Raw genomic sequence first — 21216 nt, 5'->3', positions numbered from 1 at the left:
AGCTAAAGGGGCCGTGGCTAAAGGGGACCCCAGCTAAAGGGACCCTAGCTAAAGGGGCCGTGGCTAAAGGGGACCCCAGCTAAAGGGGCCCTAGCTAAAGGGGCCCTAGCTAAAGGGGACCCTAGCTACAGGGGACCCCAGCTAAAGGGGCCCTAGCTAAAGGGGCCCTAGCTAAAGGGGACCCCAGCTAAAGGGGCCCTAGCTAAAGGGGGCCCTAGCTAAAGGGGGACCCAGCTAAAAGGGCCCTAGCTAAAGGGACCCTAGCTAAAGGGGACCCCAGCTAAAGGGGCCCTAGCTAAAGGGGGACCCTAGCTAAAGGGGCCCCAGCTAAAGGGGGCCCCAGCTAAAGGGGCCCTAGCTAAAGGGGGACCCTAGCTAAAGGGGCCCCAGCTAAAGGGGGCCCCAGCTAAAGGGGCCCTAGCTAAAGGGGGACCCTAGCTAAAGGGGACCCCAGCTAAAGGGGGCCCTAGCTAAAGGGGACCCCAGCTAAAGGGTCCCTAGCTAAAGGGGCCCTAGCTAAAGGGGACCCCAGCTAAAGGGGCCCTAGCTAAAGGGGCCCTAGCTAAAGGGGACCCCAGCTATAGGGGCCCTAGCTAAAGGGGACCCCAGCTAAAGGGGCCCTAGCTAAAGGGGCCCTAGCTAAAGGGGCCCTAGCTAAAGGGGACCCCAGCTAAAGGGGCCCTAGCTAAAGGGGGCCCCGAGCGACAGCTGACATCAGTCAATTTCAGTGACAAACTCATGTAACTGGTTTGGATGCTGCAATGACGCATTGAAAGCAGTTTGTTCTAAAGCCACCAAACAGCAGAAGGTTCCCATTGAAGTGAGTGAAGTGAATCAGACTGTGATTGTAAACATTACAATGTGACACACTGACAATACTCATTCTTCATTTCCACCATTTTACCAGCTTTACTTGAAGAAGTAGTGCAGCTTAGCTTTCACACTAGAAGTCTGCTGGCCAAAGGCTGTGAAGTACATTCATACATTCATAGGCACACACGTTAGTCCTTTGCTACCAATGATATTTTCTCCCACAATAAAGTATTTGTTGTCAAATGCTAAAACTGAGACCAGCATCAGTCCTGCTGTCAGTTTAGTCTCCACTGTGGCTAATTTGTATTTAGAATTCAACGATAATGTAATAATACCCCATACCTTTTCTGTTACAGCCTAAATGTTACATTAAACCAGTGCTTCTCAAATGGGGGGGCGAGCCCCCCTGGGGGGGGCGTGGTGGGGGTGTCAGGGGGGGCGTGAGGTGGGCGCAACTTTCAGTATTAGTGTGTTTATTCATGCTTGAACGATAAAAAAGGGCCTCCAGCTCATTTTATTAATTTATCTTGATAATCAGGCGATTGTATGCAGAATGCTGGTGCAGCAACTCATACATGGTTTATACAGATAAATAAATAAATATTATCAGGTTCTCAATGGTAGTACAATTCGGGGGGGGGGGGGGGGGCTGAAAACATTTTTGTCCTCCAGGGGGGGCATGACAGAAAATAATTGAGAACCACTGCATTAAACTAATGGGAGGCCCCATAGTCCTTTGTGCTCCGGGCCCCAGGGGGTCTAGACACGCCCATGTAAACTGTGCTGGTGAGTTCTTCATCCCTCCACTAGAGGGAGCTCCAGACAGCAGGACTGCTTCTGCTGCAGTACTGCAGTAAACTGTGGGCAGTTTACTAGAGTACTGCAGTAAACTCCCCACAGTTCACTGCAGTACTCCCCACAGTTCACTGCAGTACTGCAGTACTCCCCACAGTTCACTGCAGTACTCCAGTAAATGGCCCACAGTTCACTGCAGTACTCCATACAGTTCACTGCAGTACTCCCCACAGTTCACTGCAGTACTCCAGTAAACTCCCCACAGTTCAGTGCAGTACTCCAGTAAACTGCCCACAGTCCAGTGCAGTACTGCAGTAAAATCCCCACAGTTCACTGCAGTACTGCAGTAAAATCCCCACAGTTCACTGAAGTACTCCAGTACTCCCCACAGTTCAGTGCAGTACTGCAGTAAACCCCCACAGTTCACTGTAGTACTCCAGTACTCCAGTACTCCCCACAGTTCAGTGCAGTACTGCAGTAAACCCCCCACAGTTCACTGCAGTACTCCAGTACTCCAGTACTCCCCACAGTTCAGTGCAGTACTCCAGTACTCCAGGACTCCCCACAGTTCAGTGCAGTACTCCAGTACTCCCCACAGTTCAGTGCAGTACTCCAGTACTCCCCACAGTTCAGTGCAGTACTCCAGTAAACTCCCCACAGTTCAGTGCAGTACTCCAGTAAACTCCCCACAGTTCAGTGCAGTACTCCAGTACTCCCCACAGTTCAGTGCAGTACTCTAAAGGTCAGTTGGTGTATAACAGTTTAATAACACATGTAGAATCCCAGCAGGACCAAACAGCTTCTACTGTGAAGTAGAAGAAACTACAAGAAGATTCAACAGCTGTACTGCTGCAGTTACTGCAGTACTACTGGAGTACTCCAGTGTTTGTCTATGTCGCTGTGTGTGTGTGTGTGTGTGTGTGTGTGTGTGTGTGTGTGTGTGTGTGTGTGTGTGTGTGTGTGTGTGTGTGTGTTACATGAGAAATGAGTGCTTCTTGACCACCGGGGTAGTTCGCTTGGGGAGAATTAAACACCTGGCATTTCTCACCCCACATCCCCTTTACAGACCCCCCCCCCCCCCCCCCCCCCCCCCCCCCCCCCCCCCCCCCCCCCCACACACACACACACACACACACACACACACCCCATGGGAAAATGACAGTGTTACCACGTTCTGCTGCTGATAAGTTCAACAGACTAAAACAAGAAGAAAAGATAAAAGAGTCCAGTTAAGAGAAGCTTAAACGAATAAAGAAAGACTAAGAAAGAAAGACTAAAGAAAGAAAGACTAAAGAAAGAAAGACTAAAGAAAGAAAGTAAGACTAAAGAAAGACTAAAGAAAGAAAGACTAAAGAAAGAAAGAAAGACTAAAGAAAGACTAAAGAAAGTAAGAAAGACTAAAGAAAGAAAGACTAAAGAAAGAAAGTAAGACTAAAGAAAGACTAAAGAAAGAAAGACTAAAGAAAGTAAGAAAGACGAAAGAAAGAAAGACTAAAGAAAGAAAGACTAAAGAAAGTAAGAAAGACGAAAGAAAGAAAGACTAAAGAAAGACTAAAGAAAGTAAGACTAAAGAAAGAAAGACTAAAGAAAGAAAGACTAAAGAAAGACTAAAGAAAGTAAGAAAGACGAAAGAAAGAAAGACTAAAGAAAGAAAGACTAAAGAAAGAAAGACTAAAGAAAGACAAAAGAAAGAAAGACTAAAGAAAGAAAGACTAAAGAAAGAAAGACTAAAGAAAGTAAGAAAGACGAAAGAAAGAAAGACTAAAGAAAGAAAGACTAAAGAAAGAAAGACTAAAGAAAGAAAGACTAAAGAAAGTAAGACTAAAGAAAGACTAAAGAAAGAAAGACTAAAGAAAGAAAGAAAGACTAAAGAAAGTAAGACTAAAGAAAGACAAAAGAAAGAAAGACTAAAGAAAGAAAGACTAAAGAAAGAAAGACTAAAGAAAGTAAGACTAAAGAAAGACTAAAGAAAGAAAGACTAAAGAAAGAAAGAAAGACTAAAGAAAGTAAGACTAAAGAAAGACAAAAGAAAGAAAGACTAAAGAAAGAAAGACTAAAGAAAGTAAGACTAAAGAAAGAAAGACTAAAGAAAGTAAGACTAAAGAAAGACAAAAGAAAGAAAGACAAAAGAAAGAAAGACTAAAGAAAGAAAGACTAAAGAAAGAAAGACTAAAGAAAGAAAGACTAAAGAAAGACTAAAGAAAGAAAGAAAGACTAAAGAAAGACTAAAGAAAGAAAGAAAGACTAAAGAAAGACTAAAGAAAGAAAGAAAGACTAAAGAAAGAAAGAAAGACTAAAGAAAGACTAAAGAAAGAAAGACTAAAGAAAGAAAGTAAGACTAAAGAAAGACTAAAGAAAGAAAGGCTAAAGAAAGTAAGAAAGACGAAAGAAAGAAAGACTAAAGAAAGTAAGACTAAAGAAAGACTAAAGAAAGAAAGACTAAAGAAAGAAAGACTAAAGAAAGAAAGACTAAAGAAAGACTAAAGAAAGAAAGAAAGACTAAAGAAAGACTAAAGAAAGAAAGAAAGACTAAAGAAAGACTAAAGAAAGAAAGACTAAAGAAAGAAAGAAAGACTAAAGAAAGACTAAAGAAAGAAAGACTAAAGAAAGAAAGTAAGACTAAAGAAAGACTAAAGAAAGAAAGACTAAAGAAAGTAAGAAAGACAAAAGAAAGAAAGACTAAAGAAAGAAAGACTAAAGAAAGTAAGACTAAAGAAAGACTAAAGAAAGAAAGACTAAAGAAAGAAAGACTAAAGAAAGAAAGACTAAAGAAAGTAAGACTAAAGAAAGACAAAAGAAAGAAAGACTAAAGAAAGACTAAAGAAAGAAAGAAAGAAAGACAAAAGAAAGAAAGACTAAAGAAAGAAAGAAAGACTAAAGAAAGAAAGACCAAAGAAAGAAAGAAAGACAAAAGAAAGAAAGAAAGACTAAAGAAAGAAAGAAAGACTAAAGAAATAAAGAAAGACAAAAGAAAGAAAGACTAAAGAAATAAAGAAAGACAAAAGAAAGAAAGACAAAAGAAAGAAAGACGAAAGAAAGAAAGACTAAAGAAAGAAAGACGAAAGAAAGAAAGACTAAAGAAAGAAAGACTAAAGAAAGTAAGACTAAAGAAAGACTAAAGAAAGAAAGACTAAAGAAAGAAAGACTAAAGAAAGAAAGACTAAAGAAAGAAAGACTAAAGAAAGTAAGACTAAAGAAAGACTAAAGAAAGAAAGACTAAAGAAAGAAAGACTAAAGAAAGAAAGTAAGACTAAAGAAAGACAAAAGAAAGAAAGACTAAAGAAAGTAAGACTAAAGAAAGACCAAAGAAAGAAAGAAAGACAAAAGAAAGAAAGAAAGACTAAAGAAAGAAAGACAAAAGAAAGAAAGACTAAAGAAAGACTAAAGAAAGAAAGACTAAAGAAAGAAAGACAAAAGAAAGAAAGAAAGACTAAAGAAAGAAAGACTAAAGAAAGAAAGACTAAAGAAAGACTAAAGAAAGACTAAAGAAAGAAAGACTAAAGAAAGAAAGTAAGACTAAAGAAAGACTAAAGAAAGAAAGACTAAAGAAAGTAAGACTAAAGAAAGACCAAAGAAAGAAAGAAAGAAAGAAAGAAAGAAAGAAAGAAAGACTAAAGAAAGAAAGAAAGACTAAAGAAAGAAAGACCAAAGAAAGAAAGAAAGACAAAAGAAAGAAAGAAAGACTAAAGAAAGAAAGAAAGACTAAAGAAATAAAGAAAGACAAAAGAAAGAAAGACTAAAGAAATAAAGAAAGACAAAAGAAAGAAAGACAAAAGAAAGAAAGACAAAAGAAAGACTAAAGAAAGAAAGACTAAAGAAATAAAGAAAGACAAAAGAAAGAAAGACTAAAGAAAGACTAAAGAAAGAAAGAAAGAAAGACAAAAGAAAGAAAGAAAGACTAAAGAAAGAAAGAAAGAAAGACAAAAGAAAGAAAGAAAGACTAAAGAAAGAAAGAAAGACTAAAGAAATAAAGAAAGACAAAAGAAAGAAAGACTAAAGAAAGAAAGAAAGACAAAAGAAAGAAAGACTAAAGAAAGAAAGACTAAAGAAAGTAAGAAAGACGAAAGAAAGAAAGACTAAAGAAAGAAAGACTAAAGAAAGAAAGACTAAAGAAAGTAAGACTAAAGAAAGACTAAAGAAAGAAAGACTAAAGAAAGTAAGACTAAAGAAAGTAAGACTAAAGAAAGAAAGACTAAAGAAAGTAAGACTAAAGAAAGACCAAAGAAAGAAAGAAAGACAAAAGAAAGAAAGAAAGACAAAAGAAAGAAAGAAAGACTAAAGAAAGTAAGACTAAAGAAAGACCAAAGAAAGAAAGAAAGACAAAAGAAAGAAAGAAAGACTAAAGAAAGAAAGACAAAAGAAAGAAAGACTAAAGAAAGACTAAAGAAAGAAAGACTAAAGAAAGAAAGACAAAAGAAAGAAAGACTAAAGAAAGAAAGACTAAAGAAAGACCAAAGAAAGAAAGAAAGACAAAAGAAAGAAAGAAAGACAAAAGAAAGAAAGAAAGACTAAAGAAAGAAAGACTAAAGAAAGACTAAAGAAAGAAAGACTAAAGAAAGAAAGACAAAAGAAAGAAAGAAAGACTAAAGAAAGAAAGACTAAAGAAAGAAAGACTAAAGAAAGACTAAAGAAAGAAAGACTAAAGAAAGAAAGTAAGACTAAAGAAAGACTAAAGAAAGTAAGACTAAAGAAAGACAAAAGAAAGAAAGAAAGACAAAAGAAAGAAAGAAAGACTAAAGAAAGAAAGAAAGACTAAAGAAAGAAAGACCAAAGAAAGAAAGAAAGACAAAAGAAAGAAAGAAAGACTAAAGAAAGAAAGAAAGACTAAAGAAATAAAGAAAGACAAAAGAAAGAAAGACTAAAGAAAGAAAGAAAGACAAAAGAAAGAAAGACAAAAGAAAGAAAGACAAAAGAAAGAAAGACTAAAGAAAGACTAAAGAAAGTAAGACTAAAGAAAGACCAAAGAAAGAAAGAAAGACAAAAGAAAGACAGAAAGAAAGACAAAAGAAAGAAAGAAAGACTAAAGAAAGAAAGAAAGACTAAAGAAAGAAAGACCAAAGAAAGAAAGAAAGACAAAAGAAAGAAAGAAAGACTAAAGAAAGAAAGAAAGACTAAAGAAATAAAGAAAGACAAAAGAAAGAAAGACAAAAGAAAGAAAGACTAAAGAAAGAAAGACTAAAGAAATAAAGAAAGACAAAAGAAAGAAAGACTAAAGAAAGAAAGACTAAAGAAAGAAAGCCAGAGGCTGTTGGACATTTCTTCTGTGGCGACAAGATTAAAGGAGCTCTCTCTCCTCTCCTCTTTCTACTGTCCTCTTTCTCCTCTATCTCCTCTCCTCTTTCTCCTCTCCTCTCTCTCCTCTCCTCTTTCTCCTCTCCTCTTTCTCCTCTCCTCTTTCTCCTCTCTCTCCTCTTTCTCCTCCACTTCTCTCTCCTCTCCTCTCCTCTTTCTCCTCTCTCTCCTCCTCCTCCTCCTCTCTCTCCTCTCCTCTTTCTCCTCTCTCTCCTCTCCTCTTTCTCCTCTCCTCTTTCTCCTCTCTCTCCTCTTTCTCCTCCACTTCTCTCTCCTCTCCTCTTTCTCCTCTCTCCTCTCTCTCCTCTCTCTCCTCTCTCTCCTCCTCTCTCTCCTCCTCCTTCTCCTCTCTCCTCCTCCTCTCTCTCCTCTCCTCTTTCTCCTCTCTCCTCTCCTCTTTCTCCTCTCCTCTTTCTCCTCTCTCTCCTCTTCCTCCTCTCCTATTTCTCCTCTCTCTCCTCTCTCGTCCTCTTCCTCCTCTCTCTCCTCTCTCCTCCTCTTCCTCCTCTCTCCCCTCTCCCCCCTCTCTCCTCTCCTCTTTCTCTTCTCTCCTCCCTCTCCTCTTTCCCCTCTCTCTCCTCTCCTCTTTCTCCTCTCTCTCCTCTTTCTCCTCCTCCTCTCTCCCCTCTCCTCTTTCTCTTCTCTCCTCCCTCTCCTCCCTCTCCTCTCTCTCCTCTCTCTCCTCTCCTCCTCTCTCTCCACTCCTCTTTGAGTGGAGAGAGGTGAGAATGTCTTTGTCTAATAAATAATTGTCTTAATTCTTAATATCTCAGATCTGTAGTTTCCTCATCCAGCCACAGTTAGGATCATGCAGAATCTAGAGAATAGATAGAAATACATGTATCTAACAATCGGTGACCCTCCGACACTGGACTGTGAATCTCAGCTGGCGGTGGTGGAAATTCCAGCATGCTTGGTACCAACACTTATCCTGGCCTGTTGTGGAAAGTTTCTGGAATGTTCATCTTACTCCTAAGCAAAATGTATTGACATTAATAGAAGGGTTTTTTTTGTAACTCCATGGCAGTTTGTATAGGTTTTTATAGTCAAAGTGCTGAAGCAGTAGTAGCGTCAGATGACGCACGTGGTGCTTTATCCAAGTAAATGTTACAGACACAGCTGCCCTACAGTGTGTTCTCATGGTGGTTCACATGAGTTTGGTAATTGCTTGTACGGATCTGGACATCGGGGACACCAGATCCTCAATTTGGCGCACTGTGACATATTTCATAGAAATACAGTAGACGCAGGTTAGATTAGTAGTTGCGTCAGGTAATGCACAAGATGCTTGTATCGGGATTTGATCGCCTGTTAGAGCTCAGGAGTCAGAACCTGAGCCCACAGGTTGGGGAATCTGTGATGCATTTCCAACAATTGTATAAACGTGGTTAGAGTTTTAAGGATTTACCGTTTGTACTTGGTTAGTTTTGAGTCGTAATGTATGTGAGACCCATTGATAAATAATAACACTGGTAATAAACAGAGATGCACGCAAGGTCCTGGAGTCACACCGGAAGATTACTGTGTTGATTTGTTGCATGTTTGATGGTTTTCTGTGGATGCGTTGCAAAGTTATTGTGCCAAGTGTTTGAATCCACTCTTTTGTGCGAGTGTGAAGGTTTAGTGTTGAACTGCATGGCTGCAGCTTGCTGAGAAAACACTGCTTGCAGGAAAGCCTGTAACTTGGAGACAATGCAATGAAGCAACGTGTGAAAATGTGTTGCCCTGACCTTCCCCCATTGATGAAGAAGGGTTAGGGGAAGAACACATGGCGCAGCTCCATCACACTTCCTGTCGAGGAGCGTCGCAGGGCGGGGCGGGTTTTCACGTGGTCTGACTTTAAAGTTGTGGATGGAACAGAAAGACCCCGCGATCGCCGGGTTCGACTTTCTGCTCCCCCTCTGTTGAGGTACGGGTCTCTGAGGAGGAGCGCCGGCTGCTGATTGGTCGTGACGATTGACACTCTGGACTTGCCCTCAATATTTAATTATTTCATCGTCAGTAACCCTCCGTTGTTGTTTACATTCGCCGCTTTGGTCACTGCTTGATTTGTTAACTGGTTTATTGAAACGTCGGAGCAACACAACATCACCGCAGTCTTTTAATGAGGTACATCTCGTTAAAAGACTGCGGTGATGTGTTGCTCCTCTCAGGACCAGGAGGAGGAGCTTCAGCAGGAGCTCCTCCTCTCAGGACCAGGAGGCGGAGCTTCAGCAGGAGCTCCTCCTCCTGGTCCTGAGAGGAGGAGCTCCTGCTGAAGCTCCTCCTTTCAGGACCAGGAGGAGCTTCAGCAGGAGCTCCTCCTCTCAGGACCAGGAGGAGCTTGATCAGGAGCTCCTCCTCTCAGGACCAGGAGGAGGAGCTTCAACAGGAGCTCCTCCTCTCAGGACCAGGAGGAGCTCCTCCTCTCTGGACCAGGAGGCGGAGCTTCAGCAGGAGCTCCTCCTCTCAGGACCAGGAGGAGGAGCTTCAGGAGGAGCTCCTTCTCTCAGGGCCAGGAGGAGCTCCTCCTCTCAGGACCAGGAGGCGGAGCTTCAGCAGGAGCTCCTCCTCTCAGGACCAGGAGGAGGAGCTTCAGCAGGAGCTCCTCCTCTCAGGACCAGGAGGAGGAGCTTCAGCAGGAGCTGGACGCTGCTGTTCACAATGAGAAAGTTGAACCTGAGTCCCAAGAGGACTTGACGGCTGCTTCATGTTCTTCACTGAGTCTCTGAGTCGTTCACAGCCCCGCCTACTTTTTACTACTTCCTGTTGTGGGACCAGAGACAGAGTTGGTCCTGGGTGGGCTTTGCTGTACCCTACCCTCCCGAAAAAGAAATTAATGGAATGAGTAAATCGTCCAAGGGGAGGAACTTTGATATGAGGATGTAACTGTGATGTAAACTGTTTAGTGCTAAACTCAGTAAATTACTGGATTTTTATTCTGTGATCATACAAAATGGTTAGAATAAGAATTGGATGACATAGATACAGTAAAAAGGGATTTTTTTCTTTCGTTCATTTGTCTGGAGCCTGCCTCAGAGACCAGGTATCCATTGTGATTGGCCGGGCTGGTCAAGGGGTCAACAATACCACCAGTGTTTAGGATTAACTGGTTCCCCTGTTAACTGGTGACCTTCTTCCTCCAGCGGCTCCTTTTCACAGCAGATGTTAAAACCATGACCAGAACCCATAGCTGTCCTGGAGAACGCCGTTTAACCTCATTTCCATTAAAGTATCGTAGCGTTTCTTTGTCTTGATTTAACATCAGCAGCTGCGAGCAGATGGTGGCAGAAGTCACCAGTTAATTGGGGCACCAGTGAAACCGAAACACCGGACAGTGACGCACCATCGTAACGATCCTCATTTCATAATATCATCACTAAATAAATACAATTACTTACTATCTAATTTATTATCTGAGCTGATCACTCTGCATCATATCGGGGGGGGTTACTTGTACACGATGGGGGAAAGCTGTGATGACTCCGCCCACACTGTGGTCGTACTACATTATAATGGAGAACGACTGAGGCAAGGCGAGTAGGGCTGAGCAGTATTGGTGGAAAAGTGGTCCATGAAAGACAGTACTGAAGCCGTCACCCTTCCCGTACTCACCTCTGACTTGGTGGACTGGTCCTCCAGGTCCGAGTCGTTGGGGTCCAGCAGCTGCTGAGGCAGTGGGAGAGTTGAAGCTTTCCTCCTGTCCGTCTCCTCGCCGTCTGGACGGAGCTTCCTCCGGTGTGATCGCTCCTTCAGCAGCTTTTGATCCAGATGATGAGCATCTCCATCTGACGGAGGCTTTCCTAGCGAGTCCACAAACAGCTTCTTCCGTTTCCTGCTGACGTAGTCGTCTCCGTCGGGCGTGGACAGACGCTTGTTGGACCCGTGGGTCGCTGCGTCAGGCCGGAGCTCCTTGGACAAACACTTGGGCTCCTTGAAGCCCAGCTTGGGACTGACGTCTGGAAGGGGCTGGTTCTCTTTGGGTTTCCTGGAGGGCTCTTTGGGGGCTTTGCTGGATTCCCAGCCGGAGTCTCTGAAGGCACTTTTGGACTCTTTAGGATCTTTTGGAATCTTGTCTTTGTGGTCCTTAGAAGGTTTGTGGAGTTTGGAGAAGCTGCTGCTGTTGGTGCTGGTGGTGGTGACCGTGGTGAGGTGAGTCGTCCCTCCACCTGTAGAACCATCCTGTCACACACAGAGCCACGGATTAGACCAGGACTGGACCAGGAGGTTCTGGTCCACAGATCGGAACCAGAGGACTGTCCTCACCTGTCCCAGTCACCCTGTCCTCACCTGTTCTAGTAACCCTGTCCTCACCTGTCCAGGTGACCCTGTCGTTACCTGTCTAGGTGACCCTGTCCTCACCTGTCCTAGTAACCCTGTCCTCACCTGTCCTTACCTGTCCAGGTGACCCTGTGCTCACCTGCCCTAGTAACCCTGTCCTCACCTGTCCTTACCTGTCCAGGTGACTCTGTCCTCACCTGTCCTAGTAACTCTGTCCTCACCTGTCCTAGTAACCCTGTCCTTACCTGTCCAGGTGACCCTGTGCTCACCTGTCCTAGTAACCCTGTCCTCACCTGTCCTTACCTGTCCAGGTGACTCTGTCCTCACCTGTCCTCACCTGTCCAGGTGACCCTGTCCTTACCTGTCTAGGTGACCCTGTCCTCACCTGTCCAGGTGACCCTCTCCTCACCTGTCCTAGTGACTCTGTCCTCACCTGTCCTCACCTGTCCAGGTGACCCTGTCCTCACCTGTCCTAGTAACCCTGTCCTCACCTGTCCAGGTGACCCTGTCCTTACCTGTCTAGGTGACCCTGTCCTCACCTGTCCTAGTGACTCTGTCCTTACCTGTCTAGGTGACCCTGTCCTCACCTGTCCAGGTGACCCTCTCCTCACCTGTCCAGGTGACCCTGTCCTTACCTGTCTAGGTGACCCTGTCCTCACCTGTCCAGGTGACCCTCTCCTCACCTGTCCTAGTGACTCTGTCCTCACCTGTCCTCACCTGTCCAGGTGACCCTGTCCTCACCTGTCCTCACCTGTCCAGGCGACCCTGTAAGCCTGAACAGGATGAAGCAGTATAGAAGATGAAAGGACGGATAATCTGATTGGTCTTTAATTTCAGAGAGATGATATTTTGTGATATAACGGACTATCCTCTCATCCAGAACACAGAGACTCTGAATATGCCAGGTTATCAGATAGGTTTTAAAAGACACATTGCAAAGATTCACAATATTGGACAACAGCTGCTGGGACAGTCCTGATGATTCACAATCAACAGTTCAGTCTACGTTTCAGAAGATAACATTTTGAGAACAGACAGACTTGTCAGAAAACAGATTGTTAAAGTACTGAGTGTCCGTCCACATCTCTAATCCTGCATTTACATTATATTTGTATCTTTTTTGGCCAGATGAGACCCAGAAACTCACTCATACTTCAAAGTTAAATGTGTCCAGGAGGTTCTACTCAACAGTCCAGTGATGTGCTGCTGGAATGCAGCACATCACTGGAAAGCAGTGTTGTGAATGAAGCCGTGAAGGCGTCCGCTGTGTGAATCTGTCCTGAACACATCACACCACGTTGCTTCACACTGACTTCACACACTTTAGTACAATACTCTTATAGTTGAATGGCTGTTCTGCCAGCTCTCTCAATCGGCCACATGTAAAGGTACAAGGTCTGCCGGGGCTTCACCTTCAATCCGTGGATGCTTTTGCTCTTCTTTGGGTCGGAGAAGGAGGTGAGCGAGCTGTTGGGGAGCGTGGGCAGCTTCAGGTGCTGTCCAAACAGAGACGTGGAGCCCTCCTGCATCACCATCACCTGGGAGAGGAAAAGCATCAGGTCAAAAGTTTCACTCCTTTTAGTCAACTCAGGAGCGTCTGTAGAATCAGCACGCAAGCTTTGAGGTATTAAAAGGATGAAGGCTTCACTTATTGAAGCTTTAAAGGCTGCTTTGGAAGTTCCTGGAGGATGTTTGTCTATTAACACGATGCAGGGACAATGCAAAATGCTAAATGCTAACCCCTGGAACCCTGCAAGGAGCTTCAGCACCATAAAAGACCTGAAAACCTGCATTTGAACCGGTCTTTAGATTCCCCACAGAAATGAGTCAAAAGGAACATTGAAGCAGTAAAAACATTTTTGAAAATCCACGTAACTTTTAAACTAAAACTGAACTGAATTTTAAACCGTCCTACACATGCAGGTGGATTCATCAGGTCTGAAGATAAAACACAGGAATCAGCACAGCGAACAGTTTGAAGAAAAGCCTCTCAAACAGGCCAAAGTCTTACTTTTGAGTCTTCCGAGCTTCGTTTCTGAGGATCTCGCTGCTGTGAAAGCAAATAACATCATCAGCAGCCGGACTGTACAGAACCAACAGACACACTGAGAAAATGAAACCTCTCTGGTGTGTTTGTGTGTGTCTGTGGTATCATGATGGTGGACATGGTGTCTGAAGGTGGACATGGTGTCTGATGGTGGACATGGTGTCTGAGGGTGGACATGGTGTCTGATGGTGGACATGGTGAGTGATGGGGGACATGGTGTCTGTCGGGGGACATGGTGTCTGATGGTGGACATGGTGAGTGATGGGGGACATGGTGTATGTTGGGAGACATGGTCTCTGATGGTGGACATGGTGTCTGATGGTGGACATGGTGAGTGATGGGGGACATGGTGTCTGTCGGGGGACATGGTGTCTGTCGGGGGACATGGTGTCTGATGGTGGACATGGTGAGTGATGGGGGACATGGTGTCTGTCGGGAGACATGGTCTCTGATGGTGGACATGGTGTCTGATGATGGACATGGTGAGTTATGGGGGACATGGTGTCTGTCGGGGGACATGGTGCACTGAGCTGGAGTCAAGGAGGTGCAGGATGCTCCTCAGAACATGATGAGAAGTAGAGAGACCCCCCCCCCCCCCCCCATCCCCCCATACCCCTCCAGCTTTCAGGAGCTTCCTGCGGAATTCCTCGGTGGGGTTGTTGAAGGTGAGCTTCTCACAGCGGAGGTGGTTGACGGGCGGGTGACCGTCCAGGTGGAGGAACAGGTCGTAGTCAAAGCGAACCTTCTTGGGTTCCTCCTGAAATCACACAACCAAAGTTCATCAGCAGGATCAGAGAGACACTCAGGAACCATTCAGTCCTCATCACACCGTCACACCGTCAACACCGTCAACACGTCACACCATCACCACCGTCACACCGTCAACACGTCACACCGTCAACACGTCACACCGTCAACACCGTCACACGGTCACACCATCAAATCCGTCACACCGTCACAACGTCAACACCATCACACCGTCAACACATCACACCGTCACACCATCAACACCGTCACACCGTCAACACATCACACCGTCACACGTCACACCGTCAACACCGTCACACCATCAAATCCGTCGCGCCGTCACGCCGTCAACACCGTCAACACCATCACACCGTCACACTGTGACACCGTCAACACCGTCAACACGTCACACCGTCAACACCAGCTGTCTCAAGGTCCACATGTCACAATAAGTCAGGAGATCCTCTGTCCAGATCAACCAGAGGATCAACCAGAGGATCAACTAGAAGATCAACTGGAGGATAAACCAGAAGATCAACCAGAGGATCAACCAGAAGATCAACTAGAGGATCAACCAGAGGATCAACCAGAGGATCAACTAGAGGATCAACTAGAAGATCAACTGGAGGATAAACCAGAAGATCAACCAGAGGATCAACCAGAAGATCAACTAGAAGATCAACTGGAGGATCAACCAGAGGATCAACTAGAAGATCAACTGGAGGATAAACCAGAAGATCAACTAGAGGATCAACTAGAGGATCAACCAAAGGATCAACCAGAGGATCAACCAGAGGATCAACCAGAGGATCAACTAGAGGATCAACCAGAGGATGGTGGAGGTGCAGGTTCTGGCTCAGGGACCCAACTTGGTCGTTGGTCCACTAGAATGTCTCGTGTTCTGCTATTGTCATTGTTTAGAACTCATTGTTCTGTGCTCTGTGTGTGTGTGTGTGTGTGTGTGTGTGTGTGTGTGTGTGTGTGTGTGTGTGTGTGTGTGTGTGTGTGTGTGTGTGTGTGTGTGTGTGTTTTCAGTACTAAAACTATCAGCAGCACCAACTAGTGGACCGACATGAAAACTACATTGTTTCCAGTGTTTGTGGGTTTTGAGAATCTCGCCATGTAAACACATACTTTAGGAAAACAGAACAGAGTAAAGGAGAAGAGAGGGGGCTGGATGGTGGTGGTGGTGGTCATGTCCTCCATGTTGTTGTGTTTTCATGGTGGTGCAAGGTGCAGAGAGCTCAGGAACCACACCTTGTTTTTGAAATAAACTTCGATGGGCAGGATGAACCCGGCGTATCCACACTCCTCCACTTTGTATGGTGGATCTTTACACACTGGAAGAGAGGGAGGGAGAGAGAGAGAGAGAGAGAGAGAGAGAGAGAGAAGAGAGAGAGAGAGAGAGAGAGATGAGAGAGAGAGAGAGAGAGAGGGAGAGAGAGAGAGAGAGAGAGAGGGAGGGAGAGAGAGGGAGAGAGAGAGAGAGAGAGAGAGAGAGAACATCGTTCATCAAGTTGTTCAGGTTGAGACGAAGCGAGACGACAGTCACCAGGTGTGATGGAGGCAGCAGTTCTCCTGAGAGCTCATTAACTGTGGAGCAGGTTGCCCCCCCCCCCCCCCCCACCACAGCGCCCCCCAGGGGTTCCACACAACCCCAGGTGCTCCTCTTCTACCTGGCTGGCAGACTCTCCCTGTGGACCCCTGAACCCCCCCCACCACCACAGTGCCTCCCAGGGGTTCCACACTACCCCAGGTGCTCCTCTTCCACCTGGCTGGCAGACTCTCCCTGTGGACCCCTGAACCCCCCAGCAGGAATCTCTTGGTCTGGAGCACCACTCAGTGTCACAGTGTGTTGGGCCCTGTCACGCCGGTTCACAGGGACCCTGGTTCGAGTGCTTCACAGCCTGATCACGGTGAGCCTGTCAGTCAACACTGAGGGCACAGAGGACTAACAGCCTGTCAGTCAACACTGAGGGCACAGTAGACTAACAGCCTGTCAGTCAACACTGAGGGCACAGTAGACTAACAGCCTGTCAGTCAACACTGAGGGCACAGTAGACTAACAGCCTGTCAGTCAACACTGAGGATCAGTAGACTAACAGCCTGTCAGTCAACACTGAGGGCACAGTAGACTAACAGCCTGTCAGTCAACACTGAGGGCACAGTAGACTAACAGCCTGTCAGTCAACACTGAGGATCAGTAGACTAACAGCCTGTCAGTCAACACTGAGGGCCAGGTACACTAACAGCCTGTCAGTCAACACTGAGGATCAGTAGACTAACAGCCTGTCAGTCAACACTGAGGGCACAGTACACTAACAGCCTGTCAGTCAACACTGAGGGCACAGTTGACTAACAGCCTGTCAGTCAACACTCAGGATCAGTAGACTAACAGCCTGTCAGTCAACACTGAGGACACAGTAGCCGTAGACTAACAGCCTGTCAGTCAACACTCAGGATCAGTAGACTAACAGCCTGTCAGTCAAGACTGGGTTTAGTCTAGTTTCCTGGAGTTTAGACAGGGTTTAGTCTGGCTTCCAGGACTTTATAATGGGTTTAGTCTGGCTTCCTGGAGTTTAAACTGGGTTTAGCGTGGTTTTCTGGAGTTTAGACTGGGCTTTGTGGGGTTTCCTGGAGTTTAGACTGGGTTTAGTCTAGTTTTCTGGAGTGTAGACTGGGTTTAGTCTGGCTTCCTGGAGTTTAGATTGGGTTTAGTCTAGTTTCCTGGAGTTTAGACTGGGCTTTGTGTGGTTTCCTGGAGTTTAGACTGGATTTAGTCGAGTTTCCTGGAGTTTAGACTGGGCTTTGTGTGGTTTCCTGGAGTTTAGACTGGGTTTAGTCTAGTTTTCTGGAGTTTAGACTAGGTTTAGTCTAGTTTCCCGGAGTTTAGACTGGGTTTAGTATAGTTTCCTGGAGTTTAGACTGGGTTTAGTCTAGTTTCCTGGAGTTTAGACTGGGCTTTGTGGGGTTTCCCGGAGTTTAGACTGGGTTTGTGTGGTTTTCTGGAGTTTAGACTGGGTTTAGTCTAGTTTCCTGAAGTTTAGGCTGGGTTTATGTGGTTTCCCGGAGTATAGACTGGGAAGTTTCCTGGAGTTTAGACTGGGCATGTGTGCTTTCCTGGAGTTTAGAGTGGGTTTAGTCTAGTTTCCTGGAGTTTAGACTGGGCTTTGTGGGGTTTCCTGGAGTTTAGACTGGGTTTAGTCTAGTTTCCTGGAGTGTAGACTGGTTTTAGTCTAGTTTCCTGGAGTTTAGACTGGGTTTAGTCTAGTTTCCTGGAGTTTAGACTGGGCTTTGTGGGGTTTCCCAGAGTTTAGACTGGGTTTGTGTGGTTTTCTGGAGTTTAGACTGGGTTTAGTCTAGTTTCCTGAAGTTTAGACTGGGTTTAGTGTGGTTTCCTGGAGTTTAGACTGGGTTTAGTCTAGTTTCCTGGAGTTTAGACTGGGTTTGTGTGGTTTTCTGGAGTTTAGATTGGGTTTAGTCTAGTTTTCTGGAGTTTAGACTGGGCTTTGTGGGGTTTCCTGGAGTTTAGACTGGGTTTAGTCTAGTTTCCTGGAGTGTAGACTGGTTTTAGTCTAGTTTCCTGGAGTGTAGACTGGGTTTAGTCTGGCTTCCTGGAGTTTAGACTGGGTTTAGTCTAGTTTCCTGGAGTTTAGACTGGGCTTTGTGTGGTTTCCTGGAGTCTAGACTGGGCTTTGTTTCCTGGAGTTTGGTTCCTGGTTTCCTGGAGTTTAGACTGGGTTTTGTCGAGTTTCCTGGAGTTTAGACTGGGTTTAGTCTAGTTTTCTGGAGTATAGACTGGGTTTAGTCTAGTTTCCCGGAGTTTAGACTGGGTTTAGTCTAGTTTCCCGGAGTTTAGACTGGGTTTAGTGTGCTTTCCTGGAGTTGTTAGGAGTGTTGAGTGGTTCAGACACACTCCAGTGTGTTCAGAGAGTGCCAGTGTCACGGCCTCCATAGGGACCTGATGTGTCGTCATACGAGGTCGTGGTGACGAGCAGCTCAGCGGGGAGGAAGTGTGGCTGACTGAGCACAGACCCTTGAAACAAGCTGCAGTCCTGGAGGAACTCTGCTCACCCAAACAACAGAGCACTGATCAGCGAGGCGGAGACTAATCCTCCCAGATGAAAGAGCAGATCAAAGAAACACCAGGTTTGTGTTGGACGCCAACGCTCCATACGAGGCCGGACAGGTGGCTGCGCTGCAAAACTCCTGTTCCTGATGCGTTTCCAAACCTGGAGCTGCTTTCTTTCTACTTTTTGAAAAGCCTCACTCGTTATGATGTTACTGAGTGAAGCAGTAACGTCAACAGTCCCTCGTTTCATCACAGCATTATTATTTAAAGGTCTAATAATATGCAAGATTCATTTCATAATGGCTTCCTAACTAACATGTAGTGAGATTAAAATGTTACAAAGATTACTATCATACAGAATAAGCTCATTATAAGATGAAGAATCAGAACAGGTAGCAGGAGACGCTGAGAACGTGGACTTTGTCCTTCAGGCTGTGGCTGGAAGAAAACCATCAGAGTGGCAATTTTATAGAATACTGGACTTTTAAATGTGAAAAAGCTACAGCATAATGCACTTTTTACAGTTTACACCAAGACTGATGCAGCTTCACCTGGATAGGTGTGAGGCCACGCCCCCCTCCAGGTGAGACCAGCATTTTCCCAGAGAGACTCCAAACCCCCCCGGCCCCATTATCTCCATCCTTGTCGTAGCAGAGTCCCACAGTGGCTCCAGCAGCTTTCTACAACCAGCGACTCACCTCACACTGCAACTACCCAACTCCTCCAGCAACATCTGGTCAGAGCAGAAACCAGCAGAACAGAAACCAGCAGAGGATGAACCAGCAGAGGATGAACTAGCAGAACAGAAACCAGCAGAACAGAAACCAGCAGAGGATGAACCAACAGAACAGAAACCAGCAGAACAGAAACCAGCAGAGGAGAAACCAGCATAGGATAAACCAGCAAAACAGAAACCAGCATAGGATAAACCAGCAGAACAGAAACCAGCAGAACAGAAACCAGCAGAGGATAAATCAGCAGAACAGAAACCAGCATAGGATGAACCAGCAGAACAGAAACCAGCAGAGGAGAAACCAGCATAGGATAAACCAGCAGAACAGAAACCAGCAGAACAGAAACCAGCAGAGGATAAATCAGCAGAACAGAAACCAGCATAGGATGAACCAGCAGAACAGAAACCAGCAGAGGAGAAACCAGCAGAACACAAACCAGCAGAGGAGAAACCAGCAGAACAGAAACCAGCAGAGGAGAAACCAGCAGAACAGAAACCAGCAGAACAGAAACCAGCAGAGGAGAAACCAGCAGAACAGAAACCAGCAGAGGAGAAACCAGCAGAGGAGAAACCAGCAGAGGAGAAACCAGCAGAACATAAACCAGCAGAGGAGAAACCAGCAGAGGAAAACTTTTGGTAACAAAATAATTCAAAACTCCGCAAAACTTTATTTAAATATTAGAATTGAGCCAGAAAATACTGAACTTCAAAGCATTTTTACAGAAAAGTACATTTAATGAATTATTCTATATTTGTACATTCTGACACACAATAGTTGATCAAATCAAATCAGATTAGATCAGTGTAATTCCACTAGGAAATACGATATATATATATATATATATATATATGCAACCAAGATGGGGAAGAAAAAACACACTGTATACCTGAGAAGGTTCCTTTCAGTTCTCAACCAACCAAAAACTGGCAGTTAACAGCTAACTGCTAACTGTTAGCAGTTAACCCCTGCTAGGGGGGGGGGGGGGGTTGGACCGGGCAGGGCCTGTTACTCAGAAGGGTGGAGGTCGTCAGTGAACGGAGGATGTCTGGGAGCAAACTGCAGCAGGGCCACCGTCTCCTGGATTCATGTGTTCACTTCAACAACAACTCAGTTCTCATGTGTTCACTTCAACAACAACTCAGTTCTCATGTGTTCACTTCAACAACAACTCAGTTCTCATGTGTTCACTTCAACAACAACTCAGTTCTCATGTGTTCACTTCAACAACAACTCAGTGTCTCATGTGTTCACTTCAACAACAACTCAGTGTCTCATGTGTTCACTTCAACAACAGCTCAGTTCTCATGTGTTCACTTCAACAACAGCTCAGTTCTCATGTGTTCACTTCAACAACAGCTCAGTTCTCATGTGTTCACTTCAACAACAACTCAGTTCTCATGTGTTCACTTCAACAACAACTCAGTTCTCATGTGTTCACTTCAACAACAACTCAGTTCTCATGTGTTCACTTCAACAACAACTCAGTGTCTCATGTGTTCACTTCAACAACAACTCAGTGTCTCATGTGTTCACTTCAACAACAACTCAGTGTCTCATGTGTTCACTTCAACAACAACTCTGTCTCATGTGTTCACTTCAACAACAACTGAGTTCTCATGTGTTCACCTCAACATCAGCTCAGTTCTCATGTGTTCACCTCAACAACAGCTCAGTTCTCATGTGTTCACTTCAACAACAGCTCAGTTCTCATGTGTTCACTTCAACAACAGCTCAGTTCTCGTGTTCACTTCAACAACAGCTCAGTTCTCATGTGTTCACTTCAACAACAGCTCAGTTCTCATGTGTTCACTTCAACAACAGCTCAGTTCTCATGTGTTCACTTCAACAACAGCTCAGTTCTCATGTGTTCACTTCAACAACAGCTCAGTTCTCGTGTTCACTTCAACAACAGCTCAGTTCTCATGTGTTCACTTCAACAACAGCTCAGTTCTCATGTGTTCACTTCAACAACAGCTCAGTTCTCATGTGTTCACTTCAACAACAGCTCAGTTCTCATGTGTTCACTTCAACAACAGCTCAGTTCTCGTGTTCACTTCAACAACAGCTCAGTTCTCATGTGTTCACTTCAACAACAGCTCAGTTCTCATGTGTTCACTTCAACAACAGCTCAGTTCTCATGTGTTCACTTCAACAACAGCTCAGTTCTCGTGTTCACTTCAACAACAGCTCAGTTCTCATATGTTCACTTCAACAACAGCTCAGTTCTCATGTGTTCACTTCAACAACAGCTCAGTTCTCATGTGTTCACTTCAACAGCAGCTCAGTGTCTCATGTGTTCACTTCAACAACAACTCAGTTCTCATGTGTTCACTTCAACAACAGCTCAGTTCTCATGTGTTCACTTCAACAACAGCTCAGTTCTCATGTGTTCACTTCAACAACAGCTCAGTTCTCATGTGTTCACTTCAACAACAACTCAGTGTCTCATGTGTTCA

General features: G+C 44.8%; 1 protein-coding gene across 1 annotated transcript; it reads right to left on the bottom strand.

Annotated features, from left to right (window-relative positions):
• Positions 1–8653: 8653 nt before the first annotated feature.
• mllt3 (MLLT3 super elongation complex subunit) lies at positions 8654–18759 on the bottom strand (the record flags this gene model as incomplete). The annotated part of the gene is made up of 8 exons (XM_080519340.1): positions 8654–8839; positions 10495–11061; positions 12573–12698; positions 13172–13210; positions 13821–13964; positions 15212–15294; positions 17916–18020; positions 18741–18759. 8 exons carry the CDS (start codon positions 18757–18759, stop codon positions 8654–8656), a joined length of 1269 nt encoding a protein of 422 aa, XP_080375466.1.
• Between the last annotated feature and the right edge of the window lie 2457 nt (positions 18760–21216).

The sequence above is a fragment of the Blennius ocellaris genome (assembly GCF_963422515.1).
Source record: "Blennius ocellaris genome assembly, chromosome: 23".
Classification (NCBI taxonomy): Eukaryota; Metazoa; Chordata; class Actinopteri; order Blenniiformes; family Blenniidae; genus Blennius; species Blennius ocellaris.
Note: the sequence above shows the minus strand (reverse complement) of the source record. Positions and strands in the feature narration are given on the sequence as shown.